This window comes from Schistocerca nitens, chromosome 4, assembly GCF_023898315.1.
Source record: "Schistocerca nitens isolate TAMUIC-IGC-003100 chromosome 4, iqSchNite1.1, whole genome shotgun sequence".
Taxonomy (NCBI): Eukaryota; Metazoa; Arthropoda; class Insecta; order Orthoptera; family Acrididae; genus Schistocerca; species Schistocerca nitens.
The window spans coordinates 879,100,230-879,117,880 of NC_064617.1; the positions used below are offsets into that span (position 1 = coordinate 879,100,230).

Consider the following 17,651-nt stretch of genomic DNA (forward strand, 5'->3'; position numbering starts at 1 on the left):
AGCAATCAGTAGTTGTTTGCTGATGATACTATGGTGTATGGTAAGGTGTTGAAGTTGAGCAACTGTAGGAGGATACGAGATGACTTAGACAAAATTTGCAGTTGGTGTGATGAATGGCTGCTAACACTTGTGAGGGTTCTCTCCTCCTTGATGTGATTTCTTACTCATTTCGGAGAGACCCCACCTTCCACCAGACTTCTCCTGTGAAATGACTACTAGTCTGTAGCAACAGGCACTGGTGAGTTCACAAACAAGTGTTTAGTATTCCGATTACAAATTAGTTTAACTTCCAGTCAACAATAACTTCTTACAACTAGTAACGTGAACAGACTCTCATTGCACTTCTGCATCAAATTCAGTTCTGTGTTATCTATAGGTCTCCCTAGTTACCGTGTCCCATGACCACAGAACTTCGCCACGGATGGAGTTCCACGGCACACCGCACTGCTCTGCAGAACCTGAGCCCCTGCCTTATCTGATGTCATGAGCAGCCATTTGGCACTCCCAGCACATTTTCAATATAAATTACCAGACCAATCCAAACATAACCTAATGTCCTTTTACATATAAATATTATTACTTAAACCTAGTTATTCACAATACAGTTTTTAGTGTTATATATATTTCTATAAACACAAGCACACATGATCTCGCAGTCTCAATTCAGCAGTAAGGCTGCATATTACCAACTTTCAGTGACTACCATGCATATTTGTACTTTTACTCACTGAATGTGGAAAAGTGTAAATTAATGTAGATGAGCAGGAAAAACAAACCCATAATGTTCAGATACAGCATTGGTATTGGCCTGCTTGACACAGTCATGCTGTTTAAATATCTTGGCATAACATTGCAAAGCAATATGAAATGGAATGAAAATGCAAGGAGTGTGGTAGGAAAGATGAATGGTTGACTTCTGTTTATTGGCAGAATTCTTGAAAACTGTTGTTCATTCGTGATGGACACTGCATATAGAAGTCAAGTCTGACATATTCTTGAGTACTGCTTTAGTGTTTGTGACCTGTACCAGGCTGGATTAGAGGAAGACATCGAAAAAATTCAGAGGCGGGCTCCAAGATTTGTTATTGGTAGGTTCGAACAACATGTATGTGGTACACAGATGCTTCGGGAACTCTAATGGAAATCCCTAGAGGGAAGGTGTCATTCTTTTGGAGGAACACTATTGAGAACATTTAGAGAACTAGCATTTGAAGGTGAGTGCAGAGCGATTCTGTTGCCTTCAACATACATTGTGCTTAAGGACCACGAAGATAAGATAAGAGAAATTGGGTTCATACAGAGCATATAGAAATTCTTTTTCCCCTCATTTTGTTTGCAAGTGGAACAGAAAAGGAAACAACTAGGAGTGGTATGGGGTACCCTCTACCATGCTCTGTAAGGTGGACTGCACAGTTGTAGGTCGGTGTCAACAAAATATTTTCACGTTTGGAGATGAAAGTTGGTGATTGGAATTTTGTGAGGAGATTCCATCGCAACGAAAAACACCTTTCTTTTAATGATGTCTGACCCAAATCCTGTATCAATTCAGTGACACTTTCTCCCATATTTTGCGATAATACAAAACGTGCTGCTCTTCTTTGAACTTTTTCGATGTACTCTGTCAGTCCTATCTGGTAAGGATCCCACACCGTGCAGCAGTATTCTAAAAGATAATGGACAAGCTTAGTGTAGGCAGTCTCCTTAGTAGATCTGTTACATTTTCTAAGTGTCCTGCCAATAAAACACAGTCTTTGGTTAGCCCTCCCCACAACATTTTCTGTGTGTTCCTTCCAATTTAAGTTGTTTGTAATTGTAATTCCTAGATATTTAGTTGAATTTACGGCCTTTATGTTTGACTGATTTAGTGTGTAACCAAAGTTTAATGGATTCCTTTTAGCACTTGTGGATGACTTCACACTTTTCATTATTTAGGGTCAACTGCCACTTTTTGCACCATTCAGATATCTTTTCTAAATCATTTTGCAGTTTGTTTTGATCTTCTGATGACTTTATTAGTTGATAAATGACAGCGTCCTCTGCAAACAACCTAAGATGGCTGCTGAGATTGTCTCCCAAATCATTTATATAGATAAGGAACAGCAAAGGGCCTATAACACTACCTTGGGGAACACCAGAAATCACTTCTGTTTTACTCAATGACTTTCCTTCAGTTACTACAAACTGTGACCTCTCTGACAGGAAGTCACAAATCCAGTCACATAACTGAGACGATTTCCATAAGCATGCAATTTCACTATAAGCCACTTGTGTGGTACAGTGTCAAAAGCCTTCTGGAAACCCAGAAATATAGAAACGATCTGAAATCCCTTGTCAATAGCACTAAACACTTCATGCGAATAGAGAGCTAGTTGTGTTTCACAAGAACGATGTTTTCTAAATTCATACTGACTGTGTGTCAATAGACCATTTTCTTTGAGGTAATTCATAATGTTTGAACACAATATATGTTCCAGAATCCTGCTGCATATTGATGCTAATGATATTGGCCTGTAATTAAGTGGATTACTCCTACTACCTTTCATGAACATTGGTGTGACTTGTGCAACTTTCCAGTCTTTGGGTAAGGATCTTTCGTCGAGCGAACGGTTGTATATGATTGTCAAGTATGGAGCTACTGCATCAGCATACTCTGAAAGGAACCTAGTTGGTATACTGTCTGGACTTGCTTTTATTGAGTGATTTAAATTGCTTTATTATGCCAAGGATATTTACTTCTACGTTACTCATGTTGGCAGTTGTTCTTGATTCAGATTCTGGAATATTTACTACTTCTTTTGTGAAGGCATTTTGGAGGGCTGTGTTTAGTAACTCTGCTTTGGCAGCACTGTCTTCAATAGTACCTCCATTCCTATCGCGCAGAGAAGGCATTGATTGTTTCTTGCTGCTAACATACTTCACAAACAACCAGAATCTCTTTCGATTTTCTGCCAGTTTTTGAGACAAAGTTTCATTATGGAAACTGTTATAAGCATCTTGCATTGAAGTTTGCACTAAATTTCGAGCTTCTGTAAAAGATCACCAATCTTGGGGATTTTGCATCTGTTTAAATTTGGCATGTTTGTTTTTTTGTTGCTGCAACAGTGTTCTGAGCCATTTTGTGTACCAAAGAGGATCAGCTCCTTTGTTTGTTAATTTATTTGGTATAAATCTCTCAATTTCTGCTGATATTATTTCTCTGAATTAAAGCCACATCTGGTCTACACTTATATAATTAATTAGGAGGGAGTGGAGATTGTCTCTCAGGAAGGCAGCAAGTGAATTTTTATCTGCTTTTTTGAATAGGTATATTTTTCGTTTATTTTTGGAAGATTTGGGGGTTACAGTATTCAATCTCACTACGACAACCCTGTGTTCACTAATCCCTGTATCATTTTGATGCTCGTTATTAACTCAGGATTATTTGTTGCTAACAGGTCAAGTGTTTTTTCACAACCATTTACTATTCGTGTGGGCTCATGAACTAACTGCTTGAAATAATTTTCAGAGAATACATTAAGCACACTTTCAGATGATGTTTTATGCATACCTCCAGAATTAAATATGTATTTTCACCAACATATCGAGGCTAAATTAAAGTCACCACCAACTATAATTGTATGAGTCGGGTACGTGTTTGAAATCAAACTCAAGTTTTCTTTGAACCTTTCAGCAACTGTACCATCTGAATTGGGAGGTTGGTAAAAGTATTCAATTATTATTTTATTCCAGTTGCCAACAATGACCTTTGCCCATACTAACTCACAGAAACTATTTACTTCAGTTTCTTGACAAGATAAACTATTTCTAACAGCAACAAACACGCCACCACCAACCATGTTTAGCCTATCCTTTCGGAGCACCATTAGGTTCTTTGCAAAAATTTTGGCTGAACTTATCTCCGGCTTTAGCCAGCTCTCAGTGCCTATAACGATTTGAGCATCAGTGTTTTCTATTAGCACTTGGAGCTCTTGTACTTTGCCAACACAGCTACGACAATTTACAACTGTTATACCGATGGTTCCTGTATCTACATTCTTCCTATGTTCGGCATGCACCCTTTGTGACTGAAGCCCTTCCCTTGTTCTCCTGAGACCCTCTAACCTAACAAACTGCCCAGTCCATGCCACACAGTCCCTGCTACCCAAGTAGCCGGCTCCTGCATAGAGTGGACACCTGATCTATTCAGTGGGACCCAAAACCAAACCACCCTTTGGTGCAAGTCGAGGAATCTGCAGCCTACACGGTCGCAGAACCCTCTGAGCCTCTGCTTGAGACCCTCCACTTGGCTCGGTACCAGAGGTCCGCAATTGGACCTGTCGACTGTTCTGCATATGGTCAGCTCTGCTTTCATCTTGCAGGCAAGACTGGCAGCCTTTACCACTTTTGTTAGCCGCTCAAAATCAGAGAGAATCTCTTTTGATCCAAAGTGACACACATCATTGGTACCGACGTGAGCAACCACCTGTAGTTGGCTGCACCCTGTGCTCTTCATGGCATCCGGGAGGACCAGTTCAACATCTGGAATGACTCCACCCAGTATGCACACGGAGTGCACATTGGTTTTCTTTCCCTTCTTGGCAGCCATATCCCCCAGGGGCCCAATAACATGCCTAATGTTGGAGCTCCCAACTATAAAATGAATGCCTGACTGGGACTCAAACCTGGAATCTCCTGCTTACGAGACAATCACATCAAGCACTGCGCCACCTGGGCACACAATGGCAAGGCAAGGAAATGTGTGTTGTTTTAATGGGTGTGGCCTGGATGTACAGAAAACCACTGTTAGATGTCATACAATCGTCTTCTCAGTTTTCAATCAGTCAGATGTAAGATGGCGTTCACTCATCAGAAGGTGTGCTGCAGTTTGCGAACAGTGAGTGGTGAGGGATTTCGGTCCAGTGTGCTTTTTGTCAGTGTTTTGGCACTGATCTGCCTGTACCCAAAAATATTCCTTATTGGTATAGCGTATTTCAAGAGACAGGAAGATGGTATGAAGGTAAGAGTTCAGGTCGGCAACCCACTTCTAATGACATGGTGGAAAGATCATTCTTTTTGAAACAACCTGTATTTCTGACTGGCTTTCACTGGTATCATTTCATGTCTTTGGGTCATCATTGATTTCATTCTCCTCAACCCATTCATTTCATTTCATTGAATTTAATTTAAATGAATGACTAGATTCATTTATAATAATGGTCTTTTCAGTCTTTGTCTCCTCCCATGCCCCAAAGCATAATGTCATTTTGGATTCTGCTGTCTATCTTCAAGTACAACAATTTTAGTTTCACATTTCTGGCTTTCAATTTTTCTGTCTCTTCACGAAGGGTATCATACACCAAGCTCAACATGTGTATTAAAAATGACAGGTCCAAGATGGAATAACAACAATATGAAAAATATAAATTGCTACTCAACACATAGAGAAGGCATTGAGTCGCAGACAGGCACAATGGAGAGACTGCTAAACTTTTAGCTTTTGGACAAAAAAGTCCTTATGCAGAAACAGGAAACACAACGCTCACTCAAGCGTGACACACACACGCACACACACACACACACACACACACACACACACACACACACACACACACACACGGTTACTGTCTGGGCCTCAGCTGCAATAGAAAATTGCCATGCCTATGTGAGTCAGGCTTTGTGTGTGTGTGTGTGTGTGTGTGTGTGTGTGTGTGTGTGTGTGTGAGTGAGTGTGTGTGTGTGTGTGTGTGTGTGTGTCACGCTTGAGTGTTGTGTTTCCTGTTTCTGCAGGAGGACTTTTTTGTCCAAAAGCTAAAAGTTTAGCAGTCTTTCAATTGTGCCTGTGTGCGTCTCAATGCCTCCTCTATGTGGTGAGTAGCAATCTAGCCTTTGTATATTGTCAGTATGTATATTAGTTACCTCGCACATGAAAGGCACAATAAGGTACTGAATACTGTGATGTGCATGTGTCCTTCATATATAAAATAAGCTTTTGCATGTCCTGTGCCTCTGCACATGTTGGAAACACCACAATGCGTGACTGAGGTTTGCATGAGGCATGTACCTACCAAAATTTGTAGAGGGAGTATATGTCTCCGTTTCTGAACCCTGCTGTAGAAAGGGTTGTGAATCTCCAGCCAATCCAAGGTTCACTCTTCTTATTAATCACAAATTACATTAGAGAGCACACATATTTACATGCATATGTAAGAACTAGGTTCCTGTTGAGACTTCTAAACAATATTTTTTATTGCCTGATTCTGTAGGACAATTACTTTTTTAGCTTAACTGCATTGCTGTGGTATATTATGGAGTTGCACAACACTGGTGCTGGCAACCCCTCTCCAGATTAACACAAGAGAGAGAGAGAGGGGGGGGGGAGGGGCAGGGGGGGAGAGTGTTTTCTAGGTGCAAAGCAGGCAGATGTGAGTGTTTTTCATTGACTTACACACATTCTGTTACCAACTCAGTTTGTTATTCATCTGGATGTCTATAAATATTTTTTCTTGTTTGTTTCTGCCAAAATGCATTTGTTATAGCATGTATTGTTTTTCTGTAGAGAATCCATACTGAATCTGTTATTGATAATTTATTTTCGGAAAATGGTTTAACATTATCTTTTAAACTACCTTGTGAAAAAATAACTTTAATTTCACTTTTCACAACTCCCTAATAATACACAGTTATATTGCCAGTGCACTATTGTTTAACTTTTCATAAGCCTCACTAATAGTTTGCAGGCAAACCTCCACATACTGCTACAATAGTTTACTATTGAACATATGAGCAGTAAAAACCTAACCACAAAGTTCACAGTTCTTGAAGAATAGCAAGGTACATATGCAGCAGACACTGTCATTGGCTTTACACATGGCCTAATTATTTAACACTTATTCCACAGTTAAGTTGAAGCATTGTTGTTGCTCTAACCAACACAGGTTTCTCGTCTGAAGCTCATCCGTGAACTGACTGTCTCAAAAACAAAAATGAGGCCCTTATACATCATCACAATAATAAGTACTGAAACTACACATTGTTTGAAGTTAAATTTACAGAAATTACAATTAAAACTTAACTCATTAAATTAAGTGAATACATCGAAAAATGGATTCTTTTTAACAATTTCTTCTACTGCAAGAGTTAGGCCAAATTATTTGTTTAAATCATGAAATTAACAAATATCATCATGAAAACAGTACTTTTGACAAAACTGTTCATTACTTTGGAATTAATTCAGGGCTGGTTATGCTAACATGTTTTTGAATAGAGCCATATAGATACTTTAAGATTACTAGTATTTCATCTTAGGAATGTTTATAATTAGTACAGAATTTATATTTGTTTATACATCAACAATAGGATTTAAGTTACGAAAAAAATTACTGATTTCACCCTATAATGAAAGATACTAACTAGGAATAGTTGAAATAAATTAGAAGATTAATTCCATACCTAAAATTAAGCACAAAATTAGATCTGGTGTTACATTCTCTAAGGCTAAAGGCCAGCCTTTCTCTTTTATGAAAATGCAATTATACTCACCTATGTTAATGGTAATTAATTTAAAAATAAAAAAATGAATTTTAAGTACGCAGATGGCAAAACAAGAGGGGAAGAAAAAATATCTCAAATTCTACCAATCATTCCATCCATTTTGAGGATTGTTACTAAAAAATAATTAAGAAAGCCAGTGAAAAAATATAGACTTGGGAAAATGCAGAGCATTTTACCATCAGATACTGTGAGAAATAGGAAAGGAGACGGAAACAATATAAACAAAGAGTGTAGGACTGCACATGTAAATGAGGAAATAAAGGCATACATAACAATAGTCTGCTGTAATATGTTGCTTCCATAATTTCTCTTCATCTGCAATACTTCTTTCTCTATTGCTATAGATTTGTGAGTAAATTCTGCTTGGAGCTGTCGCTGGTAGCAGTCATGTGAACATGAAGTGTGCTTGCTTGTGTGAATGTGAGTGTTCTCTTTGCTGGAAAAGGGTTTGCCCAAAAGCTATAATGAGTAACAGTCTTTTCGTTGTGCCTGTCTGCAACTCAATGGGTCATCTTTAAGGTAAGTAGCAATCTGTCCTTTTTCTAATAGTGTTAATATTCCAACGTGGAGTTTCCATGGTTTGAGTAAATTAAACTTTACACTGCTTCCACAGTGGAATAACCAACACACTGCCTGCAGTACAGAGGAATCAGGTCAAATTCCCTTGCTATCAGTGATTGTTCCTCAGAGGGAGGACCGGAATGGAGTGCACTCCAACTCATCGCTCATTCTGTTTTCCTACATACTGCATTCAAATGACGCCATATGGCAGATGAAGACTCAGCAGTCAGTCTTGCAGTTACTTGTTTTTTTTTTTCAACCCATTACAATACTGGATTTTTTTTCCTTTGACTTTCTATCCAATTTACAAGGAAGTCACTTGATTAATGCAGATTTGCTATCAACTTTTGCAAGCGCCTATCAGCTAAGCTAAAACTCCAGAACTTCTATTAGAGTGACTTACTTATGTCATGTACCTGCTGTAAATCACAAATTGAAATGTAGCTTCCAGATATTTAAATAAATACCATTAAATAATACCTTATAAAGGGTTGCCTCATGAAATGTTTGCATGACATAACACCAGGAGTAAGGTATTGAATTGGGCATCCACCAATGTATAATTCTTCACACCAGTTTTTTTCTACATAATCGATAGGTCTTAAAGCTTCCTCTCCAAACAGTTTCAAAAGATGATGTAATACCAACTGCTTTCGTTTGTCAGCCTATAAAGAAAATTTTCATAAAACATTAATCTGTGGTATTAAGACAGTGTTACATATAATTTAGTCCTGACATCATGCACAGTTAAGGATTGAAAAAAGCTCTCTAATTTTCCTCACTCAGCCATTTTTTGTTTTTCCTCTCATTCAATCATCATGTTTGATAGATTCCATCAAGAAGAACCCTACCTTCAAGTAAGTGGAAGAAGTCAATTTTCACAAAGGATACTGCTCCAGCAGTAAGCTGTCACTATAATTGTTAAAGCTGTTCATACTTCTGGCACATAAATATAACCTAGTAAATCAGAGAGGAAGCTACTACTATGAGAAATGATGCTGCTTTTTCAATTACAATGTATAGACACTGTTTATCTCCTACTAGTAGCTTAATATTTACTTGATTGTGTAGGTATTTTTCAAAGAAAAGTCTATATGTGTAATACCACACGCCTAGTTACACTTCACTGCTACTTGTTGCACTGCTTTACAGTGAACACAGCTATTTGCTATTTACCTAACACAGGAAGTGACAATTCTTGAATACAGATAATAAGAAGAACTGGCTCATTTGCAATGTCTCTTTAGTTTTCTTTTAATTTGGTCTTGATTTTAAGTATCAAGCCTCACGTTATAAGGGAACTGACTGAATACTAGAATATACAACTTAACTCTGAAACACGGAGGAGGAGGAAAAGTGTACATGAACATTAGTTTTGTGTCTTGTCTTGTGGTTGTGCAAATCACATTTCAGCTGAATTTGTTTTTTTCTTTATCTGCAATAAGTAGCGGCAGTGGGGAGTCTGGTGCATCGAATGGTACACCCCAGGTGTTACATACTTCACCCACTGTCCCTGCTGTCGAGACATCTTTGTGGGTACCGGGCATGGTTGGGCCATCCTCTCCCCAAGGGGAGTGGCAGAACCAGCAGCGTTCGCGGCGCATGAGGCGGAGGGTCAATGTGTAGGCTGGCCGTGTCGCATCGCCCACTCTGCCTGTGAGTGGACATGTGGCCGCTCCTTCAGCAAGGTCCGAGCAGGCACATGGGGGGAGGGGTTTATTAGTGATTGGGAGCTCCAACGTTAGGCGGGTGATGGAGCCCCTTAGGAATATAGCGGAAAAGTTAGGGAACAAGGCCAGTGTTCACTCTGTCTGCTTGACGGGGGGTCTCATCCGAGATGTTGAGGAGGCCCTGCCGGTGGCGATAGAGAGCACTGGGTGCACCAGACTGCAAATTGTTGCTCATGTCGGCACCAATGACTCCTGCCGTCTGGGTTCAGAGGTCATCCTCAGTTCATACAGGCGGTTAGCAGAGTTGGTGAAGGCAGAAAACCTCGCTTGCGGGGTGGAATCTGAGCTAACTATTTGTAGTATCGTTCCCAGAAACGATCGCGGTCCTCTGGTTTGGAGCCAAGTGGAAGGCTTAAACCAGAGACTCAGATGATTCTGCGGAGATCTGGGGTGCAAATTCCTTGACCTCCGCTATTGGGTGGAGAAATGTAGGGTCCCCCAGAATAGGTCAGGCGTGCACTACATGCAGGAAGCGGCTACAAGGGTAGCAGAGTATGTGTGAAGTGCACATGTGGGTTTTTTAGGTTAGAGAATTCCCTCTCTAGGCCCAACAAGATGCCTCCTGAGATGCGGCAAGGTAGGAGTAGGCAAAATGCAACAGGGAATAACAATATTAATGTGCTAACAGTAAACTGCAGGAGCATCTATAGAAAGTTCCCAGAACTGCTCTCATTAATACACTGTCACAATGCCCACATAGTACTAGGGACAGAAAGTTGGCTGAAACCAGATGTAAACAGTAATGAAATTCTAAACTCAGATTGGAATGTATACCGCAGAGACAGGCTGGACAGTGAAGGGGGAGGCGTGTTTATAGCAATAAGAAGTGCAATAGTATCGAAGGAAATTGACGGAGATCCGAAATGTGAAATAATTTGGGTGAATGTCACGGTTAAAGCAGGCTCAGACATGGTAATTGGATGTCTCTATAGGTCCCCTGGCTCAGCAGCTGTTGTGGCTGAGCACGTGAAGGATAATTTGGAAAATATTTTGAGTAGATTTCTCCACCATGTTATAGTTCTGGATGGAGAATTTAATTTGCTGGATATAGACTGGGAGACTCAAATGTTCATAACGGGTGGCAGGGACAAAGAATCCAGTGAAATTTTTTTAAGTGCTTTATCTTAAAACTACCTTGAGCAGTTAAACAGAGAACCGACTTGTGGCGATAACATATTAGACCTTCTGGTGACAAACAGACCCAAACTATTTGAAACAGTTAACACAGAACAGGGAATCAGCGATCATAAAGCAGTTACTGCATTGATGATTTCAGCCATAAATAGAAATATTAAAAAAGGTAGGAAGAAAATGGCTCTGAGCACTATGGGACTCAACATCTTAGGTCATAAGTCCCCTAGAACTTAGAACTACTTAAACCTAACTAACCTAAGGACATCACACACACCCATGCCCGAGGCAGGATTCGAACCTGCGACCGTAGCAGTCCCGCGGTTCCGGACTGCAGCGCCAGAACCGCTAGACCACCGCGGCCGGCAGGTAGGAAGATTTTTCTGTTTAGCAAAAGTGACAAAAAGCAGATTTCAGAGTACCTGACGGCTCAACACAGAAGTTTTGTCTCAAGTACAGATAGTGTTGAGGATCAGTGGATAAAGTTCAAAACCATGGTACAATATGCGTTAGATGTGCCAAGAAAGATCGTAAGAGATGGAAAAGAGCCACCGTGGTACAACAACTGAGTTAGAAAACTGCTGCGGAAGCAAAGGGAACTTCACAGCAAACATAAACTTAGCCAAAGCCTTGCAGACAAACAAAAATTACGCGAAGCGAAATGTAGTGTGAAGAGGGCTATGCGAGAAGAGGCATTCAATGAATTCTTAAGTAAAGTTCTATGTACTGAATTGGCAGAAAATCCTAAGAAATTTTGGTCTTATGTCAAAGCGGTAGGTGGATCAAAACAAAATGTCCAGACACTCTGTGACCAAAATGGTACTGAAACAGAGGATGACAGACTAAAGGCCGAAATACTAAATGTCTTTTTCCAAAGCTGTTTCACAGAGGAAGACTGCACTGTAGTTCCTTCTCTAGATTGTTGCACAGATGACAAAATGGTAGATATCGAAATAGACCACAGAGGGATAGAGAAACAATTAAAATCGCTCAAAAGAGGAAAGGCCGCTGGACCTGATGGGATACCAGTACGATTTTACACAGAGTACGCGAAGGAACTTGCCCCCCTTCTTGCAGTGGTGTACCGTAGTTCTCTAGAAGAGAGTAGCTTTCCAAAGGATTGGAAAAGGGCACATGTCATCCCCGTTTTCAAGAGGGGACGTCGAACAGATGTGTAGAACTATAGACCTATATCTCTAACGTCGATCAGTTGTAGAATTTTGGAACATGTATTATGTTCAAGTATAATGACTTTTCTGGAGACTAGAAATCTACTCTGTAGGAATCAGCATGGGTTTTGAAAAAGACGATCGTGTGAAACCCAGCTCGCGCTATACGTCCACGAGACTCAGAGGGCCATAGATATGGGTTCCCAGGTAGATGCCGTGTTTCTTGACTTCCGCAAGGCGCTCAATACAGTTCCCCACAGTCATTTAATGAACAAAGTAAGAGCAAATGGACTATCAGACCAATTGTGTGATTGGATTGAAGAGTTCATAGATAACAGAACGCAGCATGTCATTCTCAATGGAGAGAAGTCTTCTGAAGTAAGAGTGATTTCAGGTGTGCCGCAGGGGAGTGTTGTAGGACCGTTGCTATTCACAATATACATAAACGACCTTGTGGATGGCATCGGAAGTTCACTGAGGCTTTTTGCGGATGATGCTGTGGTACATCGAGAGGTTGTAACAATGTAAAATTGTACTGAAATGCAGGAGGATCTGCAGTGAACTGACACATGGTGCAGGGAATGGCAATTGAATCTCAATGTAGACGAGTGTAATGTGCTGCGAATACATAGAAAGAAAGATCCCTTATCATTTAACTACAATATAGCAGGTCAGCAACTGGAAGCAGTTAATTCCATAAATTATCTGGGAGTACGCATTAGGAGTGATTTAAAATGGAATGATCATATAAAGTTGATCGTCGGTAAAGCAGATGCCAGACTGAGATTCATTGGAAGAATCCTAAGGAAATGCAATCCAAAAACAAAGGAAGTAGGTTACAGTACGCATGTTCGCCCACTGCTTGAATACTGCTCAGCAGTGTGGGATCCGTACCAGATAGGGTTGATAGAAGAGATAGAGAAGATCCAACGGAGAGCAGCGCGCTTTGTTACAGGATCATTTAGTAATCGCAAAAGCGTTACAGAGATGATAGATAAACTCCAGTGGAAGACTCTGCAGGAGAGACGCTCAGTAGCTCGGTACGGGCTTTTGTTGAAGTTTCGAGAACATACCTTCACCGAGGAGTCAAGCAGTATGTTGCTCCCTCCTATGTATATCTTGCGAAGAGACCACGAGGATAAAATCAGAGAGATTAGAGCCCACACAGAGGCATACCAACAATCCTTCATTCCACAAACAATATTAGACTGGAATAGAAGGGAGAACCGATAGAGGTACTCAAGGTACCCTCCGCCACACACCGTCATGTGGCTTGCGGCGTATGGATGTAGATGAAGATGTAGAAACACCACCTGTATTAATGAATGGCTGAAATGAACACCTGGTCTGAGTTCTAGGTTGCCTCCATAATATTTTATACTACTACTGACAGAATTTAAAAATTTAAAATGGTGCCATAATCTACTCATTAACAGAAATAATCTTACAATAAACACTTAACGTGATAAGTAAAGTATTATAGCTAGAAACTGCAACCTTTCCTTTTCTCACTGACACCCTACATGAAATAATGAAAGAAAACAACTTTATTTCTACCTACATTTTGATTATATCAGTTCATGCAATAAATGTACACTCTTTGACATAAAACTTGACCGGCGGCCGGCCGCTTCAGAGGCTAAGTCCGCGCCGATCGCGACATGGGACAAAAAAACTGGCCAACTCGCTAATTCTCTAAGTCCGGTTATCTGCACAATCTGGCAACACTGTAGACTGCGACACTTCCTGGAGGAAAACTTGTCCCATGATAGAGAAACTCTAGGCTGATTACGCCTGTGGTCTAGCGGTAGCGTGCGTTGTTTCGGTTCGTAATGTCAGTGGATCGAGAGCAGCTGGCATAAAATATTTTGATAGCCTCTTCTGTCTGAATGCTGAAGACGTGAATGTAATGGTAGTGCAGATTCAATCTATTTCGCTTTGTGACACACCGATATCAAAATTGTATCCAGTAACGATTTTGCGGCAGATTTCCTGCAGACTGTCCTCCTCTGGACGCCGTATGCGGCAAAGCTCTGTGATCCATTTGCTGGCTACTGGCAGCGGCCGTGGCGACAGCAGCAGCGCTGCACTCCCCCGTTCTTTATCGAAAGCGCCTGCTACCGCTCATCGCTTTTGATGATTTAAAACGCTTTATTATTAAATGTTGCTCCACAGAAAATTTCTACAATTTCCATTCACGCTCAAAAGCAACGGAGACAGACGCCCTGATTAGTAGGCGGGTATTATATTACATTAATCGGCAAGAGCTGAGTATGGCCCGAAATTAATTTTATAGACTGGGACGAAATTAAACCACCTCACTACATTCGATGAATTTATAAATGCTTCATACCTCGTTTCTTTTCCTTTCAAACTCAATTATTTGTGCAACTTTTGGTCAATGTTTGGATGTTTTCGTCAAGCCAGAGTGAGCGTCTATGGTGTAAAGTGTATTACAGTTCTTGTTTCATTCCTTATGGTAAGTCTATGCGATAAACTGTGCGAATACCTTGCAATGCATGCTCTGTAGCAGTGCAGGAACACTGCACATTTGGAGTTCCATGTATGGGTTCATGAAGTATTTATTGTTGATCGGAAGTGATAGTTAAGGTCATCAGATTTAAACCAGAAAAATTTGTCGTTTTGAAGGTTTCAGAGAACGTAAAGGAATTGCTAACGCCGGTGTTAGAAAACGTCTACAGTTAAATGCTATTGCAAAAATTTAGAAGAAGGGAACTATATTAATGAACATGTGCACTTCATAAACAACCGTCTGACATGTTAGACCTATATGACGAACAAAGCTCAAATTTATATCGTTGACAGTCGGTTTGAATCTTTTCAGGGTCTATTTTACAGTGAAGCACCTTGGAATTTGCAAAGCAGAAATCCATGATATTAACTTAATTTACTAAGTTGAAATCGGACGAAGATTGATGTTTAAAGGCATTCTTCAGATTTCGCATAAGAAATTTTTACTAGCAGTTTGCAACTCCATTAATTAAAATGGAAAATAAAAGGTTGTAGTCAGCGGCTTCTACCGTGATTCGAACTGCTATGTCTTATAGTACAAGCACTGCAACGCACAAGGGAACCTCTGAGCTAACGACACACTGGCGGCCAGAGGCGGAATATAGTCACTGCGATGTTGCCTGAGCCTCAAAACGCAACCCTAAACACACGAACAGAGGAGGTGGAGATTACTGTTTTAACGTCCCGTCGACAACGATGTCATTAGAGATGGAGCACAAGCTCGGATTAGGGAAGGATGGGGAAGGAAATCGGCCGTGCCCTTCCTAAGGAACCATCCCGGCATTTGCCTGAAGCGATTTAGGGAAATCATTGAAAACCTAAATCAGGATGGCCGGGCGCGGGATTGCACTGTCGTCCTCCCGAATACACACACAAACGGGTGTTACTTATGTGAAGAACGCCGTTCTTGGAGTCCAGAAATTAAATATACTTTCTAATTGTGTCATCTTGCAATGGATTATATCATACGAGTCTTCGGTGTGGAAAACGAATGTCAAGTGAATTTAGCGAGGTAACGCCGACCTACACCCGGAAGTAAATGCACTATCAGAGTGTTAACAAATACTTCCTATGACGCTGCCATTTCTAGGCTCTCTGACGAGGCAGCTCTTCAGCGAAATGCTTGCTGTGATTCTCCGATACGGTTCTTCAGAGTGGAGACGCGCGCGCACGTTTGGTTTTTATGCGGCGTTCTCCCCTGATGGTTTCTGACGTCGCCTTGTGGGCTATGTATACATATGAGACATACAATTATCATTAATCCAGAATCATACAAGTTTCAGCTTCCGGCGTGGAAGAAGGCTGTTGACGCCGACATTATATCATTTCAACGTAGGGAAAGCAAAACGGATCATTCAATGTTTCTCATTCAACATAAAGCATGTGAGATAATTTTCCGTAACGTTCATAATCATCTAAAAATACAAACGAAGTAAAAATACACCGGAAGCTTATTCGAATTGAATATAACGCTTTGCACCTCGATGTCGAATTTGTCCACTTGCAATCTTTTGCAGCATACACATAGAATGTCATGATTACCACGAGAATGAAGAAATATGTTGGTAAGGATGGAAGCAAGAAGAGACGCAGTCAACAAATATTCTATTCCTCATGGCATTCATTTCATTTGACACGTAAGAAGAGGTAAAGCGGGAATTTACTTTCGTTAACACGAAAGATATGCCGCACATATTGATAACGAGGAAGTCTGCGTCTTCATACATTTCCTCCTTGAAATCTGTATGCTCTATTATATACTAAGTAGCCCGATCATTGTTTCAGTAATGTTACCCTCTTGTTTGACCCCGTAACGATGAACAGATTCCAAATGCATGTCTCCCTTCCTGGGTTGTTTTCTGTGTTTTATTGCTTGGAATTCCTGAAGCAGACCACTGTGCATTCCCCCCTCGTGGGTTAGGTCTCAAAACTAAACCGCTTTGTATCCAATGGCATAATTTATTCAGACAGCATCAGCATAAGACTATCAAACAAAGCCTTCCATTTACAGTTGCAGCACTCTAACCAGCACTGACCAAAGTGTAATCCACGGTCATGGTCCTAAATTACCAGCTGTCTGCTACTGTGGCAAAGTCCGTACTACACTTTCGATTCCGCAGCACCATTTTATCTGGTAACACTGTGTAGTTGCACAGTTGTGCTACCAGGTCTGTCCTCACACTGTCAACTTTATGTATCTCACTTCTCCTGTAGCGTAGATCACGAGGAGCCGAAGTAAATGAGTGTATTCTGCATGACGTAACATTCAGTATTCCCTTCTTTCATAGCCACTCTTCATGTGCATCGATACCAAATAGGAATGCGAAAACTCTTGCGAGTGAGAGAATGACAATAACAATCGTAACAAGAACAAGCAAATAATGAATGATGTTTATTCCAACGCAGAACGAGAATGGCTTTAAATATAAAAATCTGTATCTATATCTATATCCATATCTACTGATCTTTGAGTTGGCACAATGCAAATATATTCTTAGCATTTAGTTACTGAATTTAGTTCTGGATGTTTGCAGAGAAAAGGAAAAGTCGGTACTTCTCGCTAGTGTAATATAATGTGAACCAGCAACTACCCTTTCCTTAGAACACGACTCAAGCAGGTCCTCAAGTAGGTAGCAAGGCACTGCTGCATTCTGTTCCCTGACATTGCTCTGATGACGGTTAATGCAGATAGTTCCGATTATGAAATACAAAACGTATTGCAGGTTAGTTCCTAGGATAGTAACATTATATTTGCGTTGTAGACGGCACATGAACGTGACGACTATCCATATTACTCATCAATATAAAAAGACAATATTTTGGGAATTTAGCAGGATTACTCAAAATGAATTCTGAAATTGGGTGACTGACTGCACAGGTGCTAAACGTCGTCAAGAGTATACGATGTCCTAATCGCATTAGGAATATGAAGATCGTCTTCGACAGCTCGCAACTTTCACATTGCTATCTCCACCCTACTCCAGACAGCCCTCGGTGG

General features: G+C 40.6%; 1 protein-coding gene across 1 annotated transcript in view; it reads right to left on the reverse strand.

Annotated features, from left to right (window-relative positions):
• LOC126252639 (probable flavin-containing monoamine oxidase A) overlaps window positions 1-17,651 on the reverse strand; it is a 290,057-nt gene that overhangs the window by 24,161 nt on the left and 248,245 nt on the right. The window contains exon 8 of the mRNA XM_049953542.1: window positions 8,572-8,756. Coding sequence (XP_049809499.1) covers window positions 8,572-8,756 — 185 coding nt within the window. The remainder of the gene's footprint in view (window positions 1-8,571; window positions 8,757-17,651) is intronic.